The following is a 15,516-nucleotide window of genomic DNA, read 5'->3' on the forward strand; positions in this document are numbered from 1 at the left end:
ACGTTTATTTTTGAGACAGAGAGAGACAGAGCATGAACGGGGGAAGGGCAGAGAGAGAGGGAGACACAGAATTGGAAGCAGGCTCCAGGCTCTGAGCCATCAGCCCAGAGCCCGATGCGGGGCTCGAACTCACGGAACGTGAGATCGTGACCTGAGCCGAAGTCGGACGCTTAACCGACTGAGCCACCCAGGCGCCCCAAGATTTTTCTACTTTAGGGATGGTGAGTAGCTTACAAACAGCATCATGCTCCCAGTAAGGTTGAGGTTTAAAAGTGATCCCATTTCATGTAAAAAATTTTTAATTATATATATATTTTTTGAGAAAGAATGAGAAACAGAGAGAGATCACCTATGAGAATGAGTGAGTGGGGGAGGAGCAGAGAAAGACAGAATTTTAAGCAGGTTCCATGCCCAGCACAGAGCCTGATGCGGGGCTTGATCTCACTATTGTGAGATTGTGACCTGAGCCTAAATCAAGATCTGGACACTTAACTTTACCCAGGCGACCTGAAAGTTGAACCATTTCAGAGCAAATACATTGCTGTCACATTTTAATATGAAATGATTTGAATCATTGAATATTAAATTCAACGTTGAATTTAGTTTACTTTTCTCTTTGTGGATACTAAACATCCCTTGTCTCTTAGTCATTTCTGATACTTTCAAACATGGGTCAAACAACTGTGTAAATACAAAATGGCTAGTATGAAAATTAATAATGGATTGAAAAGTCCTCAGTTAATATAAGTCCATGAAGCTTTTCTTAAAAGTGTATTTTACACAGTTTTATAAGATAAACAACTTAATATTCAGGTTTTAAAAAAAAGTTAAAAAAAAACTTAATCTCTTCAAGGGTAGATAAGGAAACCAAGACCAGAGATTGTAAAAACTTAGCCAAAATCAAGGCCAAGCGACAAGACCAAGGTGTGACCACAGCTCATACCTTGTGTGATGATGAACTCTTTCCAGTTTTTCACTTACGTGTTATTTCCAGAACACCTTCTATGTGCTAGGCACTGGGGTACAGTGGTGAGAAACACATTGTTTTCCCAAGACGTGGATGCTTTGCCAAGAGTGACTGTTGACTTATATTGTATTTGTATGTTGATCTGTCTGCTTACTGGAGTAAAAACTCCAGGAGACACAGCCTGTGCTTTATTTAGTGTTGGAGTAACAGTGCCTGGCATAGAGCTCAGAGCAATGGTAGGCAATCAAATCACACTGATGATAAAATTATTGTCTAAATACTACCACAAAGTAGTATTTACTTTTTGGACTACTGCTTGAAAAGTTTTAAGATGAAAATATATGTATGGAAACATGCTTGAAATTAAGAAAAAGGAAGATAGGGGACAAACAAAGCCATTGGCATACTATAAGTACCATCCCGTGGCATATTTTTCTATTTAAAACAACTTGGGAAGAATTCTAGTTTATCAAGAGATATCTCATTTAGCTCTATTTTTAATCATTCCAATTGGAAACAACCCAAATGGGTGAATGGATAAACCAATTCTATACAATAGAATATTACTTAGCAATAAAAAGGAATGAACTAGTCATCATAATTAACATTGGAACTCTGAAGAAATATCTATATCTGAGCTCCATGCCAGGAGTGGTTCAGAGCATCTCAGGTAGGGAGGGATCCCAGGCATCTCTATTTAAAAAAAAAATTTTTTTTAATGTTTATTTTTGACACACAGAGAGACAGAGCATGAGTGGGGGAGGGGAAGAGAGAGAGAGGGTGACACAGAATCCGAAGCAGGCTCCAGGCTCTGAGCTGTCAGCACCGAGCCCAACGCGGGGCTTGAACTCACAGACTGCGATATCATGACCTGAGCCCAAGTCGGATGCTCAACCGACTGAGCCACCCAGGCGCCCTGGAATCTCTATTTTTTAAAATACAGGGTGATTCTAACAGAAAGCCAGAAATGAAAGTTACTATATGCATCCCTCTAAAACAATGATCTGTGGAGGTGCCTGGGTGTCTCAGTCGGTTAAGCGTCCAACTTCAGCTCAGGTAATAATCTCGCAGTTCATGAGTTTGAGCCCCACATCGGGCTCTGGGCTGACAGCTCAGAGTCTGGAGCCTGCTTCAGATTCTGTGTCTCCCTCTGTCTCTGCCCTACCCCCACTTGCGCTCCGTCTTTCAAAAATGAATAAATGTTAAAAAAATTAAAAAGTAATAAAACAACGATCTGTGGACTAACCTGTGACATGTGAATCTAGAAGTAACTTTACGCAGTTGTATTATTAGCCAAACTCAAGACCTGGATAAATAGATCCAGATAAAAGAAAACAGTCATTGTAAATGCAAAATAACTGTAGCCAATTTTCTTTCTGGAAAATAGACGTATCAAAAGCGGGGGGAAAAGGAATGAGCTATCAATACACAAAACAATATGGATAAACCTCCAAAAACATTACACTGAGTAGACGAAATCTGACTTACAAGGCTACATATTGTATTACTGCATTTATATGACATTTTCAAAAGACAGTGCTGCAGGTGGAAAAAATATCTATATATGAGGGGTTGCCAGGGCAGGTGGCGTAGTGCCTATAAAGAAACAGGATGAAGGAATGTTTTGGAATAATGTAATTAATTGTTTTGGTTCCTGAATGTAGTGGTGGTAACCCAGATCTGTACTTACATTAAAATTCATAGAACTGTCCATCAAAAAGAAAAACAAGTTGATAAAAAAGGGCTCCGAAGCTTATTATTGTATGGCTATCCTGTAATATGTGAAACTCTTCTCCATTAATGGAAGTCATCCGTTTCCAAGCCTTAACTATTGTATACAATGTTGCAATAAAGAATTTTCTAGATATACCTTCACAGGGCATTGTAACTCTGGACAAGTACAAGAAATGGGAGGAAGGAGCCCATGAGAGACCCAAGAGTGTTCTCTTCTGGACTCTCAGACCTATGGAATAATTGACAGGGTGAGGTTGGTCGTGGGTATGGGGGAAATGTGTGACACAGAAGCCACTTACCTTGACAAGTGTTCTCTTTCTCGCTTTGGAATTTGGTGCCTCCTGAAAGGAGCTCATGCCCAGGGGCACACTCACAGTAGTAACTCCCCTCCACGTTGTGACAATGTGCAAGGCTTCCACAAGACATGTATAAAGGTGGGCCACACTCGTTGATATCTGGAACACAAGTGAGAACTTCTAACAATGTCCAAAATTCTGGTAGGATAGGTAGCAACCAGATTCAGATGATTTGACCCCTTGCATTTTCTTTCTGAACCAAATAACGTGTTTATGGGAGAAAACTGGGAAATCAGAAAACTCCAATGACATTTAAATATCCCACCACCGAGAATGCAACAGTTTTTTAAAAATGGAGAACAGTATAATAAATCCACATGTACCTGTCACCCACCATTACTGATTATGAAAAGAACACTATTACATTTTCATCAATTTCCTGTGGACTCAGAACACAGCTTTTGGAATATACAAATTCTTCCGGGGTCTTAGAATATTTTATGCCTACTTTTCCACATCAAAACAAGAAATAATTTTAATGCCTATAGATGTTCTATAGTAGGGATATTTCATATTTTATCCAACTCTTGACCAACTGGACAGATATCAGAATGCAACAGTTTGAACCATGGGCCCAGCTTCTTCCTCTTCCTTTGGACAAATGGTTTCACCTCTCAAGGCTCAGTTTCCTCATTTATAAAATGGTGCCAACATTGACTTTCTCAAGGGGCTGATTTGAACTTCTTCAGGGACGGCGTTTCTTTGAGAGATTTGTGGAATTCAAATTAACCCTATCTGAATTCCAGCTCTATGACCATCTGTGTGAGTGTGAACAAAGCACCTCTCAAAGTCTCAGCTTCCTTATCTACAAATCGGAAGAGATAACAGTATCCATTCATCTGGTTATTATGTAGTTCAAATTAATTTTAATTTCGGAAATAGTGCTTTACAAATGGCAAATGGCCATCCGGCTTGAGGTTGCATGTGGATATTTTTGGATGGAGGAACTGAGATTATGGCTTTTAGGGAGTTCCCGGCAAGTTAGCTCTAGGGTTGGTGGAACATTCAGAATCTCTGTTGGCTGCATGGTCCTTCCTGACCTCCCCCTTCAACAGGCTGCCTCTGTCTTTGACCAATTAACAGCCAACAACAACCACAACAGCAAATGTATTGGCTTCTTAAGCGCGATGCACTGTTCTAAGTGTTTGACATGTGTTAATTTATCATTTACGTATTTTTTTCTTGAGGTGACATTCACATACCAAAACCAACTGTTTTAAAGTGAACAATTCACTGGCATGTATTGCATTCACAATGTTGTGCAACCACTCCCTCTCTCTAGTTCCAGAACATTTTTATGACACCAAAAGAAAACGCCTTTAGGTAAAGGGGATTAATAGTACAGTTCTCATGATGAGCACTGAATAATGATATATAGACTTGTTGAATCACTAACTTGTACACCTGAAACTAATATCACACTGTCTGTTAACTATGATGGGATTAAAATAAAAAAATTAAAAGTAAAGAACTCCCTTTCCCATTTAAGTGGTCACTTCCCATTCTTCCTGCCCCCAGCACCTGACAACCACCAATTTGCTTTCTGTCTCTATGGATTCCATTTATATGTTGATTTAAAACACGTAACTAAATGGGTTGATATTATCATTGTCCCTGATTTACAGAGAAGGAAATTGAGGCCCTGGGACATAAAACAATTTGCTTGGTCTTGCACAGCTGATCAGTAAAAAATCTGGAACTCAGATAGTCCAGCTCCAAATCCTCAGCTCTTAACACTATACTCCTTGACCATGACGCCTGATTGCCTGTCTCTTGGTTTCTCTCTCCTGCCCTGGACAATGAAATCAAGTGCTGCTTCAAGGGCTGAGGAGTCTGTGATGACTCCTCTAAGGACCCCCTCTGTGATGACCCCCTCTACGATCTCTCAGTCTCTTTACCTGTACAGACCTCCGAGGAGGTGCTAAAGATGACCTTTCCAGAGAGTGAAGTGAATCCAGGATCACAGCGGCAGGAGCTGGCATTGGTACAGTGGGCATTCCGTGGGCACCGAGCACAGGGAGCTGTGGGGGAATGGACATATGGGTTTGCAGGCTCTCAGAAGATGCCGACTCCCAGTGGGGCATAAGGAGATGGAGGGAGGAGAAGAAAGCAATGCTTGTTTTCATACAAGGAATTGTCCTTGTTAATGGACTGGAAGTCTGGGGGAGAAGCAGGGTCAACTTCTCAAAGCCTAAGAAGAGCACTCCTGAGAAAAAGCCCTTACTAGTGCAACGTCCTTTCCCTCAGCTTCAGGTAATGGGTAGAGTCTGTTTGAGCACACTCACCTCCATTCTTGTGGGCAATAGCTCCCAATGGTATTAGCAGGACACAGAGCCCTAGAACACAGAAAGAAGGTAAATATGGCTGAGGAATGAAATCCAAACCTCCCACACAAATAGGTGCTACAACCTGGTTAAGGTGACTCTCCCCTATTGCCCCATGGCTTCTAAAGCATCCCAGTGTTTCCTTCTGGACAGGTTCCTAGACTTTCCCACAGGACCTAGGGGGTGCATGTTTTCCCTTTTATCTTCCAGAAGGCTCCTGAGGAATTGACAGCAGTAAATTTTTAGTATAGGAATCAAAATCTACACAAATGGAAAGTAACAGGCACACATATTAGAACATCAATTCCCATCAATTTTACGAGATACATCTTATGAGGAAAATTTCAGATCTGCCTGTCTTCATTCAGATACTAATATCTGTTCTTTATAGTCAGGATGTTTCTTCTTTTGAAGTGGTTTGAATCCATTTTCACTTCCAGGCTGGCCTGAGACTGCACCACTGTTCTTGGAGTTGATTGCAACTAAATTTGAATGAGTTCTGCCACTCTTTGGCTCTGTGGCTTTGTGCAGCTTGGTCTAGATTAAAAAATTCTTTTTTCAGTTTAATAGAAAACTCTAAGTAGAAGAATAGTCAACTCAACCCGTGAGGATCAATCATCCTGCTCCAATCATCATCAACTTATGGTTACTTTTATTTCGTCCACACCTCTACTCAGCCCCTACCCCCACTGGATAACTTGGAGGCAAATTTCAGGCACCATATTATTTCACAGGATTTATTCTAAAAACAAAACCACTTGCAGGTAATAATAACAAAAATATGTAGATCATAAATTGAGAAATACCCAAATAAGTCCCACATTTTCCCCTAGCTGCAAATTCAAACCACTTCCTTCTTTGAAAGATTAATAGAATTAAAAAGTGTCCTTTTTTTGGGGTTATTATCTTCCAAGAGAATAATGCAAGAGCAAGCTATGAATCAAGCAAAAGACAAAGAAGTTTTTCCAAAGGTATAGAGAACACTAAAATGGTCTTAAGATTCTCACAATTCTACCTACCTGGATTAAATGCAAAGTATCTTCCCTTCATGGTACAGAAACATGAAGCCTGAGCAGTGGGGGAATTCAATCTTGAGCTGTGGGCCAATAATATTTCCTGTTGAAGCAAAAGTATGCCCTAGAAGAACTGACTAGCTAGAAACAGCTAGCCTGAATGCTTTCTTCCCTTTCCCCCACCAATTTAAACTTATCAGATCTCCCTCTTCTCCTTTTTTATTTTTTGCCTAGCATTAGTACTCTTTGGATGGCCAGCCACCTTGCTGATTCTTCTTCATTTCTAATGATGAAAGAGCGAGTGATGGTGAATCTAATTAAAGGGTCTTTCCAAAAGAGTAAATCTGTGGGTCCCCGGCCAATGATGCAGTTCACCATTGTTGAATAAGACTACTGCCTAGCTAACATTCACCGACTGCCTTCTACATCCTGGGATTTGAGCCGTATACGTTACTCTTTTTCATTCTTGCTTTTCCCCATTGTCTTCAGTCCAGTGATGCTGTTTAAACAAGAATGTGTTGAGGTGGGAAGGCTGCAGAATTGATAGCTGCTAGTTTTATATAAGGCACATACACCCCTTAAAATTTTTGTAAGATGGAAATAGTTATTCTTACCAGGGTGTTGGGAGGATTCAATGAGAACAAACAGGTAAAGCACATGACACACTATATGGTCTACTGGAAATACCTAACAAACAACATTCTTCCTATCCTCCTTTGTGAAAGGCAGCTAATAATGCAAATATTAGTTATATCCATTATTTCACCAACAGGATGTTATCTTTATTAATTTTTTTAATTTTATTTTTTATTTTTTAAAATTTACATCCAAATTAGCATATAGCGAAACAATGATTTCAGTAGATTCCGTAATGTCCCTTCCCCGTTTAGCCCCTCCCCCCTCCCACAACCCCTCCCGTCACCCCCCGTTTGTTCTCCATATTTATGAGTCTCTTCTGTTTTGTTCCCCTTTCTGTTTTTATATTCTTTTTGTTTCCCTTCCCTTATGTTCATCTGTTTTGTCTCTTAAAGTCCTCATAGGAGTGAAGTCATAGGATTTTTGTCTTTCTCTGACCGACTCATTTCACTTAGCATAATGCCCTCCAGTTCCATCCACATAGTTGCAAATGGCAAGATTTCGTTCTTTTTCACTGCCAAGTGATCCTCCATTGTATATATATACCACATCTTCTTTATCCATTCATCCATCGAGGGACATTTGGGCTCCTTCCATACTTTGGCTATTGTTGATAGTGCTCCTATAAACACGGGGGTGCATGTGTCCCTTCGAAACAGCACACCTGTATCCCATGGATAAATGCCTAGTAGTGCGATTGCTGGGCCGTAGAGTAGTTCTATTTTTAGTTTTTTGAAGAACCTCCCTACTGTTTTCCAGAGTGGCTGCACCAACTTGCGTTGCCACCAACAATGCAAAAGAGATCCTCTTTCTCTGCATCCTCGCCAACATCTGTTGTTCTCGGAGCTGTTAATGTTAGCCATTCTGACAGGTGTGAGGTGGTATCTCATTGCGGTTTTGATTTGTATTTCCCTGATGGTGAGTGATGTGGAGCATTTTTTCATGTGTCGGTTGGCCATCTGGATGTCTTCCTTGGAGAAGTGTCTATTCATGTCTTTTGCCCATTTCTTCACTGGATTATTTGTTTTTTGGGTGTTGAATTTGATAAGTTCTTTATAGATTTTGGATACTAACCCTTTATCTGATATGTCATTTGCAAATATCTTCTCCCATTCTGTCGTTTGCCTTTTAGTTTTGCTGATTGTTTCCTTCACTGTGCAGAAGTTTTTCATTTTGATAAGGTCCCAGTAGTTCATTTTTGCTTTTGTTTCCCTTGCCTCTGGAGACCTGTTGAGTAAGAAGTTGCTGTGGCTGAGGTCAAAGAGGTTTTTGCCTGCTTTCTCCTCTAGGATTTTGATGGCTTCCTGTCTTACGTTTAGGTCTTTCATCCATTTTGAGTTTATTTTTGTGTATAGTGTAGGAAAGTGGTCCAGGTTCATTTTTCTGCATGTTGCTGTCCAGTTTTCCCATCACCATTCGCTGAAGAGACTGTCTTTATCCCATCGGATATTGTTTCCTGCTTTGTCAAAGATTAGTTTGCCATACATTTGTGGGTCCATTTCTGGGTTCTCTATTCTATTCCATTGATCTGAGCATCTGTTTTTGTGTCAGTACCATACTGTCTTGATGATTGCAGCTTTGTAATACAGCTTGAAGTCCGGGATTGTGATTTCTCCTGCTTTGGTTTTCTTTTTCAAGATTGCTTTGGCTATTCTGGATCTTTTCTGGGTCCATACAAATTTTAGGGATATTTGTTCTAGCTCTGTGAAGAATGCTGGTGTTATTTTGATAGAGATTGCATTGAATATGTAGATTGCTTTGGGTAGTATCGACATTTTAACAATATTTGTTCTTTCTATCCAGGAGCATGGAATCTTTTCCCATTTTTTTTGTGTCTTCTTCAGTTTCTTTCATAAGCTTTCTGCAGTTTTCAGTGTATAGGTTTTTCACCTCTTTGTTTAGATTTATTCCTAGGTATTTTATGGGTTTTGGTGCAATTGTAAATGGGATTGATTCCTGATTTCTTTCTGTGGCTTCATTGTTGGTGTATAGGAATGCAATTGATCTCTGTGCATTGATTTTATATCCTGCAACTTTGCTGAATTCCTGTAACAGCTCTAGTAGTTTTTTTTTGTGTGTGGAATCTTTTGAGTTTTCCATATAGAGTATCATGTCACCTTCGAAGAGTGAAAGTTTGACCTCCTCCTGGCTGATTTGGATGCCTTTTATTTCTTTGTGTTGTTTGAGTGCCGAGGCTAAGGCTAAGACTTCCAATACTATGTTGAATAGCAGTGGCGAGAGTGGACATCCCAGTCTTGTTCCTGACCTTAGGGGGAAAGCTCTCAGTTTTTCCCCATTGAGGATGATATTAACATTGTGTCGTTCATATATGGCTTTTATGATCTCGACGTGTGCTCCTTCTATCCCTACTTTCTTGAGGGTTTTACTAAGAAAGGATGCTGTATTTTGTCAAATGCTTTCTCTGCATCTATTGAGAGGATCATGTGGTTCTTGTCCTTTCTTTTATTGATGTGATGAATCACATTGATTGTTTTGCAGATATTGAACCAGCCCTGCATCCCAGGTGTAAATCCCACTGGGTCGTGGTGTATAATTTTTTTAATGTATTGTTGGATCTGGTTGGCTAATATCTTGTTGAGGATTTTTGCATCCATGTTCATCAGGGAAATTGGTGTATAGTTCTCCTTTTCAGTGGGGTCTCTGTCTGGATTGGGAATCAAGGTGATGCTGACTTCATAGAAAGAGTTTGGAAGTTTTCCTTCCATTTCTGTTGTTTGGAACAGCTTCAGGAGAATAGGTGTTAACTCTTCCTTAAATGTTTGGTAGAATTCCCCTGGAAAGCCATCTGGCCCTGGACTCTTGTTTTTTGGCAGATTTTTGATTACTAAGTCGATTTCCTTACTGGTAATGGGTCTGTTCAAATTTTCTATTTCTTCCTATTTCAATTTTGGTAGTGTATGTTTCTAGGAATTTGTCCATTTCTTCCATATTGCCCATTTTATTGGCATATAATTGCTTATAATATTCTCTTATTATTGTTTTTAGTTTTGGTGTGTTGGCTGTGATCTCTCCTCTTTCATTCTTGATTTTATTTATTTGGGTCCTTTCCTTTTTCTTTTTGATCAGACTGGATAGTGGTTTATCAATTTTGTTAATTCTTTCAAAGAACCAGCTTCTGGTTTCATTGATCTGTTCTACTTTTTTTTTTTCTTTTGGTTTCGATAGCATTGATTTCTGCTCTAATCTTTATTATTTCCTGTCTTCTGCTGGTTTTGGGTTTTATCTGCTGTTATTTTTCCAGATCTTTAAGGTGTAAGGTTAGGTTGTGTATCTGAGACCTTTCTTCCTTCTTTAGGAAGGTCTGTATTGCTATATACTTTCCTCCTATGACTGCCTTTGCTGCGTCCCAGAGGTTTTGGGCTGTGATGTTACCATTTTCATTGGCTTCCATGTACTTTTTAATTTCCTCTTTAACTTCTTGGTTAGCCCATTCACTCTTTAGTAGGATGCTCTTTAGTCTCCAAGTATTTGTTGCCTTTCCAAATTTTTTCTTGTGGTTGATTTTGAGTTTCATAGCCTTGTGGTCTGAAAATATGCACAGTATGATCTTGATCTTTTTGTACCTGTTGAAGGCTGATTTGTGTCCCAATATATGGTCTATTCTGGAGAACGTTCCATGTGCACTGGAGAAGAATGTATATTCCACTGCTTTAGGGTGATATGTTATGAATATATCTGTTAAGTCCATCTGGTCCAGTGTGTCATTCAAAGCCATTGTTTCCTTGTTGATTTTTTTGATTAGATGATCTGTCCATTTCTGTGAGTGGAGTGTTGAAGTCTCCTACTATTATGGTATTATTATCAATTAGTTTCTGTATGCTTGTGTATAATTGATTTATATATTTGGGTGCTATCACATTTGGAGCATAAATGTTTATAGTTGTTAGGTCTTCTTGGTGGATAGACCCCTTAACTATGATATAATGCTCTTCTTTGTCTCTTGTTACAGTCTTTATTTTAAAGTCTAAATTGTCTGATATAAGTATGGCTACTCCAGCTTTCTTTTTTCGACTGTTAGCATGATAGATGGTTCTCCATCCCCTTACTTTCAATCTGAAGGTGTTTTTTGGGTCTAAAGTGGGTCTCTTGTAAACAGCATATAGATGGATCCTGTTTTCTTATCCATTCTGTTACCCTATATGTTTTGATTAGAGCATTTAGTTCATTGATGTTTAGAGTGAGTACTGAAAGATATGAGTTTATTGCCATTATGTTTCTTGTAGAGTTGGAGTTTCTGGTGTTCTCTGGTCCTTTTTAGTCTTTGCTGCTTTTGGTATGTATGTATGTATGTATGTATGTATGTATGTATTTATTTTCTCCCCTCAGAGAGTCCCCCTGAAAATTTCTTGCAGGCTTGGTTTAGTGGTCAAGGACTCCTTTAGTTTTGTTTGGGAAACTTTTAATCTCTCCTTCTATTTTGAATAACAGTGTTCCTGGATAAAGAATTCTTGGCTGCATATTTTTCCAATTCAGCACATTGAATGTATCCTGCCACTCCTTTCTGGCCTGCCAAGTTTCTGTGGATAGTTCTGCTGCAAACCTGATCTGTCTTCCCTTGTAGGTTAGGGACTTTTTTTCCCTTGCTGCTTTCATGGTTCTCGTCTTGCCTGAGTATTTTGTGAATTTGACTATGATATGCCTTGTTGATGGTTGGTTTTTGTTGAATCTATTGGGAATGCTCTGTGTTTCCTGGATTTTGGTGTCCGTGTTTCCCCTGGCTAGGAGTGTTTTCCACTATGATTTGCTCACATAACCCTTCTACTCCTATTTCTCTCTCTTCCTCCTCTGGGACCCCGATGATTCTGATGTTGTTCCTTTTTAACGAGTCACTGATTTCTCTAATTCTTAAATCATGCTCTTTTGCCTTAGTCTCCCTTTTTTTTTCTTTCTTATTCTCCATAAGTTTGTTCTCTATATTGTGGATTCCCTGCTCTGCCTCATCCATCCTTTTGCCACCACGGCCACCATTCGACATTGCAGCTCTGTTAGAGAATTTTGTATTTCATCCTGATTAGCTTTTACTTCTTTTATCTCCATAGAAAGGGACAAATAGAGATATCTATTTTTGATCCCAGCTAGTATACTTATTATTGTGATTTTAAATTCTGGTTAAGACACCTTGCTTGTATCTGTGTTGGTTATGTCCCTGGCTGTAGTTTCTTCCTGCTTTTTCTTTCGGGATGAATTCCTTCATTTCATCATTTTGAAGGAAGAAAAGGAATTAATGAGCTAAAAAAATTAAAATTAAAAGATTAAAAACAACACACACACACACACACACACAAATATCAAATAAATGATGCTAGATCCTAGGTCTTTTTTGGTCTGGGTGTTCAAAGGTGCTTGATAGATTAGAGAAAAAAGGGGAAAAAAAGGAAAATGTTGGCAAATTTGAAAAAATGAATACAATGAAATAGAATAAAATGAAATGACGGAAGCAAAGTTGAATTTGAAAATTTGACAAAAAAGTAAAAAACACAGTGGAAAAAATTAAAGAAAAAGTTTTTAATAAAAATTGAAAGTAAAAATATTTTTTTTCTCTTTCTTCATTCAAGAAAAAGAAAAGAAATGAAAAATAAAAAAAAATAAAATTGAATAGATGGGTCAGCAAACAGACTGAAATACGATTGAAGTTACATCGGTTACATTACGTCGTTACGTTCTCCTGGAAGTGGAACTATAAAGCGCTTTACAGTCTGTAAACCAAGCAGGAGGAGAGATTTGTGTTGTTCCTGAACAGCGAGGTTGGCCCAGTTGGGCGGGGCTTAGTGTAACGGCTCCGTTCTCCACTAGATGGCGCTGCTTAGCTTACAGGGGTGGGTTGTTCTGATGCATGTAGGTGCGTATGCGCATGCGCGGGAAGGGTGAAAATGGCGTCATCCAGCTATCCAATCTCCAGTATGAGAACTGTGTTCTCCCCGATCAGCAATCGCCCACCCGTCCTTTGTCTCCGGGCTTCGTCCACTCCCGGCCTTTACACTGTCTGTGAATAAGCCGTCAGGTTGCCAGGCGGCACCTGCCTCCTGATTTTTATCTCAGATGTGGCTGTTTTTCCCGGTCCCTTATTTCTGAGGGACTGCGGCTTCGACCCGCTCAGACCTTCTGTGTGAGGGGCTCACCGAGCACTAGCCGGGTGCCGGCCGCACCCAGGAACATTCGCAGGACCGTGCTGCTGCTGACGCCCAGAGACCGCGGCCGGGTGCCAGCCTGTCCCAGAGAAAGTTCACGCGATCGCGTAGCAGCAGCGTTTCAGGGATTATGGCAAATCACAACACACATGCGGCACCAGGCTTCACCCCCAGCGACCTTGTTCCAGCACCAGCGAATGTGGCTGTCTCCGGGGTCTGCTGGCACTTTGCCTGTGCGGGGGCTACACAACCTGTACCAGATGTTCTCCCAGCAGGGGAACCGCCTCTGCCATGTGGCCTGAAGACCCCCGACTCCACTCTGCCCTGGGGATTCGCCCTTCCCACCAGGTATGAGCTGCGGAGTTTCAGACTCTGTGCTCCCCCTGTTTACAGAGTCTCAATAGAATTTTACCCCTCTCCTTTCTCCTTTCTCCCTTTTGGGTTCAGTCCCTGTGGCTGTTTCCACTTTTCCACTGTCTCTCCAGCTGCTTTGGGTGGGGGGCGCTTTTCCCATACTCTCCCCCCTCCGTCTCTGTCCTCTCTGCACAAGCAAAAACAGCCCCCTGCCCTCTGCGGCTTCTCTCTCCCCCAGTTCACCTCTCCGTGCCGTGTACCTGCTGAATTCTGTGGTTCAGGTTGTGCAGATTGTGGTGTTAACCCTCAAATCAGTTTTCTAGGCGTGCAGCAAGGTTTAGTGTTGGTCTGGGTGTATTTCATGGACGCGAGACACACAAGAAACTTCCATGCTGGTCTACCATCTTGGCTCCTCCTGAATTATGGTTTCCAAAAAATTTGTCCATTATCTCTATCTAATTGTTTTTTCACAAAAGTCACTACTACTTTGATTTCTAAAGGTACAGATTAATGTTGCCTTTTTAAAACCTTTTATAATTGAATGCAAGCAACACGTTTCTTCTTTCACTCTGTTATGTTTGTGAGATTCAGCCGTGTATTAACCTGTAACTGTAGTTTATTCTTTTTTATTGCTGGGTAGTATTCCATTGTATAAAAACACTATAACTTATTTATTCATTTTACTGTTCATGATCACTTGTGTCATTTCCATTTTTTGTTTTTTTGTTAGTATAAGTGAAGCTTCCATGAACATTTTTGTACACTTTGGATGCACTTATGAATATAATTTTGGGATGTTCATAAGAGTGAAATGTTGGGTCACAGAGTAGATATAATTTTGGTAGACATTGCTAAGCACTTTTCTAAAGTGGTCCTACCAGTTTATATTTCCACAATCACTGTGAGAGTTCCAGGGTCCACATTTTCTGTAATGCTTGCTACTTTCCTTCCTTCCTTCCTTCCTTCCTTCCTTCCTTCCTTCCTTCCTTCCTTATTTATTTTTTATTGTGATGGAGAGCACAAGCAGGGGAGAGGGGCAGAGGGAGGGAGAGGGAGAGAGAGAGAATGAATCCTAAGCAGACTCTTTGTTCAGCATGGAGCCTGACACAGAGCTTAATCCCTTGACCTTGGGATCACGACCTCAGCTGAAACCGAGTCTGAGGCTCAACTGACCGAGCCACCCAGGCACCCTTATTTTTCTTGTTTTAAATTTTCGCTATTCCAGCAGGCATGTAGTGGGTGTGTAGTGTAGTGTTTTCTCATTTTTACAAGTTCTAAAGAACAAAAATTGTTTTGGACTAATGTTAGATTTCTAGAAAAGTTGCACAGGCAGTATAGGGAATTCCCACATACCCTTCACTCAGCGCTTTCTGTGTTAAGCATCTCACGTAACTATTACACATTCATCAAGAATAGAAAGTTAACATTGATTAAAATCATAAGAAGTATGTTACTATTAAATGCACTACAGACTCTATCTGGATTTCACCATTTTTTTCCCCATTAGTGGCCTATTTCTCTTTCAAGATTAAATACAGGAGACTTCTTTGCATTTGTTTTTTTTTTTTGTGTGTGTGTGTGTTTTATTTGCACTCTTCTGATGACTAAAGATGTTGCATAGCTTTTCATGCACATACCGATCATTTGCATATCCTCCTTGGTGAACCTCAAGCCTTTTCCCTGTTCTCCTTTTTGTTGTGTTTCTTTTCTGTTTGTGGAAGTCTTTGTATATCCTGGAGTCCTTTGTAGGAGATTGGTATTGTGAACTATCTCATTCTCATTCTCTCGATGCTGTTTTTTGATGAACAGAAGAAATTCTCCATCTTATTGAAGTCCAATTGAGTAACATTTCCTTTTGCGGTTGTATCTTTTTAGAGCAGCTTTATTGTGGTGTAATTGACATATAGTACACAACATTTATTTTTATTAAAGATTTTTAATTTTTATTAATTTTTTTTTGAGAGAGAAAGAGAGACAGAGCAC

The 15,516-nt window shown here is 40.0% G+C and overlaps 1 protein-coding gene across 5 annotated transcripts in view; it reads right to left on the reverse strand.

Annotated features, from left to right (window-relative positions):
* LOC109253962 (adhesion G protein-coupled receptor E2-like) overlaps positions 1 to 6,596 on the reverse strand; it is a 66,390-nt gene extending 59,794 nt beyond the window's left edge. For 4 of the 5 annotated variants that reach the window (XM_019427428.2, XM_019427429.2, XM_019427427.2 and 1 more), the window contains exons 1-4: positions 6,401 to 6,594; positions 5,343 to 5,393; positions 4,956 to 5,078; positions 3,001 to 3,156 (exon numbers count right to left, since the gene is read on the reverse strand). In XM_019427428.2, coding sequence (XP_019282973.2) covers positions 3,001 to 3,156; positions 4,956 to 5,078; positions 5,343 to 5,393; positions 6,401 to 6,431 — 361 coding nt within the window. In that variant the 5' untranslated portion in view covers positions 6,432 to 6,594. Of the gene's footprint in view, positions 1 to 3,000; positions 3,157 to 4,955; positions 5,079 to 5,342; positions 5,394 to 6,400 lie in introns of all 5 variants that reach the window. The other variant, XM_053897223.1, reaches the window with a different exon arrangement.
* Between the last annotated feature and the right edge of the window lie 8,920 nt (positions 6,597 to 15,516).

This window comes from Panthera pardus, unplaced genomic scaffold (genome assembly GCF_024362965.1).
Source record: "Panthera pardus isolate Hobbes unplaced genomic scaffold, ASM2436296v1 HiC_scaffold_8, whole genome shotgun sequence".
Classification (NCBI taxonomy): domain Eukaryota; kingdom Metazoa; phylum Chordata; class Mammalia; order Carnivora; family Felidae; genus Panthera; species Panthera pardus.